This window comes from Jaculus jaculus, chromosome 16 (assembly GCF_020740685.1).
Source record: "Jaculus jaculus isolate mJacJac1 chromosome 16, mJacJac1.mat.Y.cur, whole genome shotgun sequence".
Classification (NCBI taxonomy): domain Eukaryota; kingdom Metazoa; phylum Chordata; class Mammalia; order Rodentia; family Dipodidae; genus Jaculus; species Jaculus jaculus.
Window position 1 is genome coordinate 10,154,757 of NC_059117.1, and position 10,024 is coordinate 10,164,780.

Genomic DNA, 10,024 nt, shown 5'->3' on the forward strand with positions numbered 1-10,024 from the left:
AGTTAATTCCAGGTCAGCTTGGACCAGAGTGAGACCCTACCTCGAAAAACCAAAAAAGAAAGAAAAAAACAAGAAAAAAGAAAAGAAAGAAAGAAAGAAAGAAGTTAAATCCTAAAACTGCCCTCTATCTAGAAATCTAGTGATCTGAGAGACAATGTATTAATATCCTAAAAATATATCTTACACCTCATCTTAGCTAGCAAGCTTTATAGGGGATGGGAACAAAAGCTGTCAATCATTCTGAGGTTCAGTCTTGCCCTTCTTGTTAGGGGTCAGTCACATTTTTGAGATTTGTGATGTCTGCATTTCTGTTTTTATTACCCCTTGACTCTTCCCTCCTTTTGTGGATGCCTGGGCTCAGGAGCTACTTGAAATGTTGGGTCAAGTTAGTTTCTACTGGCATTAACCTTGTATTCCTTTAGGGGTATCTGGACCATTTCCCAAGCCTTGTGGGTATGTTGAAAATATTTTCTATGCTATATTCTAAAACCATGACACTTTTTTCTTTTGCATTTAGGCCAATAACATTTGGAGGGGTTTTGGGTTTGGGTTTGGTTCTATGTGATAATTTTATTTCATATATTTTAAACTTTATTCTTAAGTATTAACAAATTTAGAACTCTTATAGTACTAGATATTCATGGTATTTTATCCTTTTTATCATAATGTAATGCCCCTTTATGTATATAGAAACATTTCTGCCTTAAAAGTTAGGCTCCAAAATAGGAGTTTTACAGGGACACCAATTATACTTCTGAATTCCAAGTGATGTTTTTATATGCTTTTATACCTTTCATTATTGATAATGAAACTTCATCAAAACTAACAAAACACATGATCCAATTCCTCCTTGTATGTTATAAACTCATTAATGAATTAGTTATAGTATTAATATCATTATTTTATGTTTTTATTAAATCATAAATGTATTAGTATTTTGAAATTTATAAAGTGCTTACTATATGTCATCCACTACGGAAACCCTGATAAAATGATATGAAAAATTTAGTGCTCTAGTGTTGATATTTTACCTGGTCACCTAGTTTATAAATGAATAAGTGATCAAAATATTTTGCATGATAATATGCACAATAAATAACATGAAACAGGTCGTGTGTTATTCTCCAGTATAATGTAAATCAGAGATCAGACAGTACATGTGCTGTTCTCCAATCTAGGGTAAATTAGGGTTCAAACAGTGCACATGGTATTCTCCAACCTAGTGTAAATCAGAGCTCAGACATACATGATGTTCTCCACTCTAATGTAAGTCAGAGCTTGGACAGTACCTGTGATTTCTCCATTCTAATATGCACTCAGGGCTTGAACAGAAGAAAGGGGCTCCAGTAACTAGTATTTTATATATAGTTTAGTGATACAGGAGATGTGGAACCACATTGTGGAACAGTTGCCTTCTCTGAGCTTGAAGGAGAATTATGAGGGCTATTGATTCAGGAGTCATTTTGAGAACTGGAGCAAGGCAAGTGGCCACACTCTTGCCAGGAGTCTGGCAGGAAGGAAGAGAGAAAGAAATTCTGTGTCCTAATATCTTCTAGTGGAGCTCCTCTTGGCCAAACCCAGGTACAAGAGTCTGGATGGTGAAATCTGTAAAAATTAATCACTTATTTTTATGTAAAATTTGATCACTTATTCATTCTGAGTGGCATAGAGAAAGAAAGAGCAGTGGAAATGGAAGATGTCATGGATTGAAACAGAAATTAACCGTGTTGAAAGTAATTGGGATGAGGATGAGGACCTATTATTTGTATTGTCAAAAGAGACTTCTGTTATGGTTTGAATATAAAATACGCCCTGTCATGTTTTGAATCCTTGGTCTTCAACCAGTGGTGGTGTTCTTTGAGGAGGTGGTAGGAACTTGGTAGATGTTGGCTAACTGGAGGAGGTGATTAAGCATGCATGTTATACCTGGTCCCCAGTGGTCCCTTCCTCTTTCATCACTTCCTGTCCACTATGGGACTCCCAACCTTTCCATCACCATGTGTTGCGGTCCGGTTTGCATTGCTGTTAGAAATCACCCAACCAAGAGCAGCTTCTGGGAAAAAGAGATTTATTTTGGCTTACAGGCTCGAGGGGAAGCTCCACGATGGCAGGGGAAAATGATGGCATGAGCAGAGGGTGGACATCACCCCCTGGCCAACAGAAGGTGGACCACAGCAACAGGAGGGTGTGCCAATCACTGGCATGGGGAAACTGGCTATAAAGCCCATAAGCCCGCCCCCAACAATACACTCTCTCCAGGAGGCATTAATTCCCAAATATCCATCAGCTGGGAACCTAGCATTCAGAACACCTAAGTTTATGGGGGACACCTGACTCAAACCACCACACCATGGTTTCTTGCCTCAACACATAGGGCCAAGCAACCATCAACTGACTTTTCGGAAACCATGATCCAAGATATATCTTTCCTCCTGTACTTATGTAAACAAGATTTGTGGAATGAATTTTCTTGGTCAAGACACTGTATGCAGAAGGAGACTAAGAAGAGCATGTTTATGAACGGATTTATGGGCTGAGGAGATTCCTCAATGGTGAAGAATGCTTGCTGCTCAATAATAAGGACGAGTGAGACTTACCACGTCAGTTCAGTACCTCTAGAACCTCGGTAGAAATATGCTTGTGCCCTTGGACATTTGTAAGCCCAGGCTGTAGGGGTCAGAGATTGAAGTATTACCAGGATTTGATCAAAAATATCAGCTGTAGGTTGAGGGAGAGATGGTGTCTCAAGCAATTATGAAGTGAGTGGTAAAGAAGGGCACCCGAAGTTCTCCTGTGACCACAGCACACACATAACGGCATGTGCATCTGCTTACAGAAATGCATGTACCACACATCGAATATTGCTACACACATATTCTACATGCACACAACTTTACAAAAACACGTGACAAACAAAAACAGAACTGAGTCATGGTATGAGCAATTGACAAAGTAATAGTAGGGAAGATTTAAATGTGATTCATATGTTTAGGCATGGGTATATGGTGCATGTTGAGATACTGATCTTTTATATGATAAAAAATATTGTCTATATTTATTACAGTACCATTTGTCTGAGTACAATTTATTGAAAACATAATCTATAAGGCCTTGTTTCACTTGTGTTTGAATTAGTAGATGCACTCCTGTTCACTCTTGCTTTCATTTTATGGCACCATGTGGCGTTCCCTGCTTGCCTTCTGTCCTGTTGCACTGAACTAGCCATCAGTATACATGTATAGTGATGTACAGCTTTCATGTAAAACTTCCTGAAAACTAACAGTGTGGAACTGATTCAAACTGAGAAAAAGATGTGAGAAAATCCTATAGCCAATATCATGTATATGAATTGTGTCTGATAATTGTAAGAGGGCAGGAATGACTTCCTTTCCCAATTTACAGAACATTCTATAGAAAAGGTTAAAGGTGTGGATAACAAGTGAAAAAGCAAAACTGTTTGTAAGTGATATTTTGTGAAAGAAAGAGTCTACAAAAATTATTCTGAGCTTAAGGGAGTAAAGGCTTATTTTGGCTGCTGGTTTCATAGTGGTCTCGGTCCATCATGATGGACAAAGGTAGAAAGTCCTCTGACCAGAACTCCTCATAGGGTACAAACTACAGGCAAAGAACACAGGCTAGAAAAGCAGTGGATATAACTTGCAGAGGCTTGGCCCTAGTGAACTACTTATGCAAGCCAAGTTCCACCTCCTATAGGCTCCAAGGCCTTTAAATAGCACACCATCTGGGAGAGAAAAATTCAAACATGAGCCTGTGGGAGGCACTCCAGGCTCAACTATAATATCACTTAAGAAAACGCATGATGGAAGAATAACAACTCACTTCTAAAACAGCAGTGTCCTAAAACTGAAGTCTCACAGAATATTTGTAGGGAAAGAAATCTAGAGACAATAGTTCCTCATGAAGGTAGAAATTAAAAAAAAAAAAAAAACAACCTTAAGGAAACTGCTAGTAGATTGAACTCACTCATATATAAAAGAGATTTTAAGAAGTTGATGATGTTAGGAATGTAACTCAGTAGATCCTGGGTTTGTTCATGTAGCCTAGTAGGGCTTTGAACTTGCTGTATAACTGAGCCTGGCCTTGAGTGCTGATCTTCCTGCATTCATTTTCTGAGTGACGAGAAAAAAATGTATGAGCTGCCACACCTGATATGTGGTTATTTTTTATTTGCTATTATTTTCACTGTTTAATTTTCTAATGTTGTACCAAGCTCATATTTGTGCAATAAAACTAACGGGTATAACTTTTTTTCATTTACCTTGTCAATAATTATATCTTTTACAAAAGGGGAATTTGTATTTTTTACAATGTCATTGAATTTTTTTATAATGGTTTTGGATTAGTTTGGCATTGGCTTCATGAAATTGCTTGGGCATTGCTTCCTCTTACTTGAGGATCTTAAGAACATTTCTGTATTATATTGAGATTATTTTAATCCCTTAGTACCTGATGGGATTAACCAGGCAAGGAATATTTAAACACTCATTTGTGCATTTATTTGTTCACTAATTACACTCTTCATTATGTTATCTAGTAAGTCTCAAAATAAGTAGTAATTTCTCATTTTTCTTTACTCATAAAGCTGGTTTGGCTTCTCTTTCTTTGGCCTTTCCACAAAAGAAGTTTAAAATAAGCTTGCCATATTGCTATAAAAATCTTTCTGAAATTCTGAGAGCATGTGTGTTAAACTGTATCTGTTTAGGATTTGGAAAATCTTGATCATTATATTAGTTGAAACCATTAGAATAATATGTCTATTTATTTAGATTTTTTTCCTTTGTTTTGTTAGTAGTTATAGCTCTCAGAGTGGTTGTTAGATTCACATCTAGTTATTTAGTTTTGTGGATAGATGCTGTGATAGTATGGTTTTACCTTTAGTTTTCAGTTGTTCATGCCTATTATGTAGGAACATAATTGTTTTATTTCAGTAGCTTTACCTCCTTTTTTTTTTTTTTTCAAAACCTGTATACTCGCTGCGCGTGGTGGCACATGCCTTTAATTCCAGCACTCTGGAGGCAGAGGTAGGAGGATTGCCATGAGTTTGAGGCCACCCTGAGACGCCATAGTGAATTCCAGGTCAGCCTGGCTAGAGTGAGACCCTACCTTGAAAAACAAACAAACAAACAAACAAACAAACAAAAACCCTGTATACTCTAGGGAGAGTTTAATGTGTTAGCTATTTGGAAGATTGCTTAGATTTTTCTACAACAGCATTGATTTTTAGATTGTTCTTTTTTTAGTAAAAGCTATGTTTATAAAGATATAAATAGTGCTGCTTTTGATTCATCCTATTAGTTTTCATAAGTTACATTTGTGTTGAAATTTTTTGCATGTGTGTATTTCTATTATGAGTCTGAATGTCGTATGGTGTGTGTGATGTATGCACATGTGTTTGTGTAGATATCTGCCCCATGAGTGTGCAGAGACCCAAGGAGAATGCCAAATGTTCTCTTATCACTCATCTGTGTATTTCCTTCACAGAGGGTCTGTTGCTCAAGCTGGAGCTTCTGTCTGTCAGTGAGCCCCAGAGATTCTCTGGTTTCCTCTCCTCCCCATGTAGACTGTAGTTACTGATGTGCATGACCATGTCTAGCTTTTTATGGGGGTTCTTGGGAGTCAGACTTGGCAGTCTCAGGCCCAAGAGGCTGTCATGCTTAAGTGATAAACACCCTTATCTGCCAAGTCATCTTTCCAGCCCCAATTCAAAGAATTTTTTAAAAATTTAACATTTTTCTAAATTTTAGTACTTTGGAATTGAATTTTGCCTTTTGTGGGATTTTTATTTGCATCTTGGCATATTTACATATAAGAATGAACAAGTCTAAACACAAAATGAATTTGTGTTCCATATATAACTTACATGAATGTACTGATGGTAATTTTCATATTTATTTGTTTACTTAAGAAACAGAAAGGAAGGAAGAGGGGGTAGAAAGAGAGAGGGGGAGAAAGAGAGAATGGATACACTAGCGCCTGTAGTCACTGCAAATGAACTCCAGATACATACATGCCCTACCATGTGCATCTGGCTTACGTGGGTTCTGGGGAGCTGAACTTAGGTCCTTAGACTTCACAGGCAAGCACCTTAACTGCAAAGCCATCTCTCTAGCCTGTTAATATTCATGTTTTTAGTCTGTCTATTATTTCATTATTACTTGCTATGTAAGGTCAGATATAAAATTTTCTACTTAAGGCATCATGTTAATACTCAAAATGTTTTGGAACTTGCATATTTAAAGTTTCTCATCCTCTCACTTTATCTTAATGTTTGACTTTCCAGAACCGATGTTAGAAAGCTAGGCATTGCCACACACCAGTAACCCCATTCTGTAGGGTCACAGAGTAGAGAACCACTGGAGTTTGCTGAGGGGCAGCAGCTCTGGGTTGAGGGAGAGACCCTACCACTCTGGCCTTTGCACACATGCTTTTGGCTTGCGTGCACCTGCACACACTCATTCATACAACACTTGCCGCACACAAATACTCTACACATGCCAAAATAAAGGCATTAAGATGGTACGTTCTGGGGTGGGGTTTAGGGAGGAGGCTTAGGGGTTAAAGTGCTTGCTTGCAAAACCCAAAAGCCGTGGGTTTGATGCTCCAGTATCCATATAAAGCCAGATGTACAAAGTAGTATATGCCTCTGGAGTCCATTTGCAGTGGCAAGAGGCCCTGGGGTGCTGCCCTTCCTCCCCTCTCTCTTTCTCTCCTTGAAAATAAATAAAAATATTTTATAAAAAGATGGTCAATTATGTTATGTGTGTTTTGCCTCAGTTATAAAGAAACAGCATTTTCCAGGCATGGTGGTGCACAACTGTAATCTGAGCACTTGATATGAAGGCCAGAAGATCAGGAAGTCAAGGCCTGCTTCAGTTATATAACACATTGTCTCAAGCAAAACAAAGCTACAAGAACACTTAAGAACCTGGGTGACAACTTATCCTGGAATGAAGTTAACTTTTGTGGCTTCTTAGGGATTGTTACTTATAATTTATTCTTTCTTCACAGTGATCTGCAGCCCTGGGTCATATAATCCTCGGGATGGAATTCACTGCCTCCGGTGCAACAACAGCCTGGTGTATGGAGCAAAAGCATGTGTGTAGGCCAGTGGCACATGTGGACCAGTGGTTTATTCAACAAAAAATATTTTTAAATGGTAAAATAAGTCACTGTTATGCAAAAATTAAATAATCAGATTTTACAAAGAAATGGTATTATTCATTCCAACACTGTATATCCACATACTTTAAAGTTGAGCAGCCTGTCATTTTTATCCACTAATACCAGACCTACATATGACTCATGTATGTATCACTGCATTTTAAAAATGGTTTCAGATATACTACATCAGGTTAGGCCAAGGGATTTTATAGGCATTTTAGAGAATATACCATTTTATTTACACTATACCATCCCTGCCATCATCCAGAATATGCTTTTATATGAATTTTATTTCATCTTTCTGTATTGATTTGATTTGACTTGATGAAATTTTAGCTATTCTCCCCTGACCCTTCACTCTTTGAAACCTGGCTTAAAGTGGTGTCTGATTCCTATTAGCCTCAGTAATGTAAAACCCAGCCCCAAACATACTTTTGGATTTTAATATAGCTCAGTCAGTGTGGCTATCTTAAGCTTTCAACTTAAAGTCTTTTAAGGTGGGCATGAGGATCCAAACCTGCAGATCCAGCACATGGAGGATACAGGCAGGAGGATCATCCTTGGCTACATGGTAAATTTTAGGCCAGCTTGGACTATGTTATACCTTGTCTCAGAAGTCTCTTTAAATTGCCTTCCTGACATTTTAGAATGGAGTGCTCATTATAAGTCCATAGACTAATGCTTTTACTTTCTCACTAGAGAGACTAAGACAATTTAGTTCCTTGATAATATTTGTAAAAGAAATTAACCATCACAATGTTATTTAATTTCCTTCATAATTAAAATGTATATGATGTGCAGAAAATATTGCTACATCACGGATGCTTATTCTCACAGAGGTTGGGGTACTAAATTTGAATATGAGGACACATAAGATTTAAGTACCAGGAAAGCACATGAGTACCCTGAGAGTAGTGTACTGTTTCTACTTTCCATGATCATCCAATAGGTATTTGTTCCTTCTTCCCTCTGGGGGGGGCATTCCCTGTTTCTGAAAAGGACACAAACATTTGTAAGTGAGAAACCTAACATGGGTGGATCTAGGCACAGCAGAGCAGCAGGTTGACTAAGCAAGGGTTTCCACTAGTTACTAGCTTTTATAAAGAATCTACTGAGTAAGTCTCATTATTGGTCACCATGTAGACAAACATAACAGAAATCTCCCATACATGCCAAGAGAAGATAAATGGCCTGTGGCTATATTTTGTTGGCCTTACTGATAATTTGTTTTACCCATTTGGGATCTCATCATCATGATGTAATTGTTTTCTTGTGGATGATAGAGGTTTTCTAAATGCCCCTACCCCCCCCTTTTTTTTTTACTCTGGCAAGTAACACATTAAGCTTTATACTGGGTGAATTACTGTAAGTTCAAGGCAGGGTTTCTTGCCAAGCTATATAGGCAGACTTTCAAATGAAACCTTGCAAATACTATGGGGTTGAACAAGGTAATATTTAAAGAGCTAATGAAAGAGAAGAGTTCATAAGAATATAAACAGAGGACAGAACAGGAAAAACAAGGAGACACGAATTACTATTTTTTCTTATTTCACATTGTGAAATACTCGTTTCTGTGTTTTGCTGTATTTCTTATAACATTTATTATTGTATATTTGCTTCAACATTAAGTTATACCAGAGTTTTTCCATATATCACAGGATATAACTAGGTTTTTATACCACTTCAAGTTCTATGAGTGAAAATATTTCATTAATACGACAAAAGTTGTTCCAGATATAATGCCAGATAAAATATGCAACATTAGATACTGTTTATATTGACAGCAATGTGTATGCTAAAATATGAACTCCCTGGAGTGGTGACACACATCTTTAACCCTACCACTCAGGAAACTGAGGTAGAAGGAACACTGTGGGTTTGAAGCCAACCTGAGACTACTTACTGAATTCCAGGTCTGCCTAGGCTAGACCTTACCTTGAAAAACTATATATATGTATATACACACACATACATACATATACATGTAACAAAACAATTTCAAGTGGTTTTGTTTACATTGAAATAATTCCTCACTAGATCCTGCCTTACTTTTTACTGGTTTTTAAAATATGATCTTTTTCCTAAACTCTAAAGAGGGCAAATATTCCTATTTTGTATTTCTTAGATTTTTGATTTTTTTTCATAACAATGTATTACGTGTTCATTTGGCAGTATATAAAAGAAGCATTAACAAATTTGGTCAGGTAGTCTCATTTCATAGAAACTATCATAAAAAGCAATTAAAAATCCAGTGAAATATTGTGTCCATTGTTATTGCCATGGTATATATAATAAAGAAAAGGGAATGCACATGAATGACTAAAGAGAAAGGAATGATTGAATAAATTAAACTACTCCCACATGATAGAATGTCACTGAACCATCAAATTAAGTCACATTTTCAAATTTACTAACTTAATTAGGATTCAATATATATTTATCTCTATATATTTATCTTTAGTGTTGTTATCTATATTGTTTAAATTTTTAAACAAATGTACCAAAATATTTGTCTCATGTAATAGGTCCATGTGTGAGAATTTGATGCCTTATGTTCTCCAAATTTTATTGAAGGAAATAAATTACTTCAAAGCTTGTAAGCAATAAACATACTTTGAAAAGTTGAAGTGGTAGCACTTAGAGAAGACATTATTGTTATCTTTCCAGCGCCAATTGACTTACCCACATCTTCCTAACAAAACTCCAGGTCTGCTTATCCCAGAATACAAGCCTTTCTAGACAGCCAGCAATGAGGTGGACCATCCATAGGAGTCAGAGGATGCCTACTTGGAGGGCAGAGGGGGGAAAAGCCAAGAGAACAGGGGCACTAAGAACATCGTGG

The 10,024-nt window shown here is 37.1% G+C and overlaps 1 protein-coding gene across 1 annotated transcript in view; it reads left to right on the plus strand.

Annotated features, from left to right (window-relative positions):
• The window catches only part of LOC101611450 (zona pellucida binding protein), a 64,960-nt gene extending 55,235 nt beyond the window's left edge, over positions 1–9,725 (plus strand). Inside the window, exon 8 of the mRNA XM_004652711.2 lies at positions 7,030–9,725. Within this exon, the coding sequence (XP_004652768.2) occupies positions 7,030–7,124 (95 nt within the window). The 3' untranslated portion in view covers positions 7,125–9,725. The remainder of the gene's footprint in view (positions 1–7,029) is intronic.
• Positions 9,726–10,024: the final 299 nt, after the last annotated feature.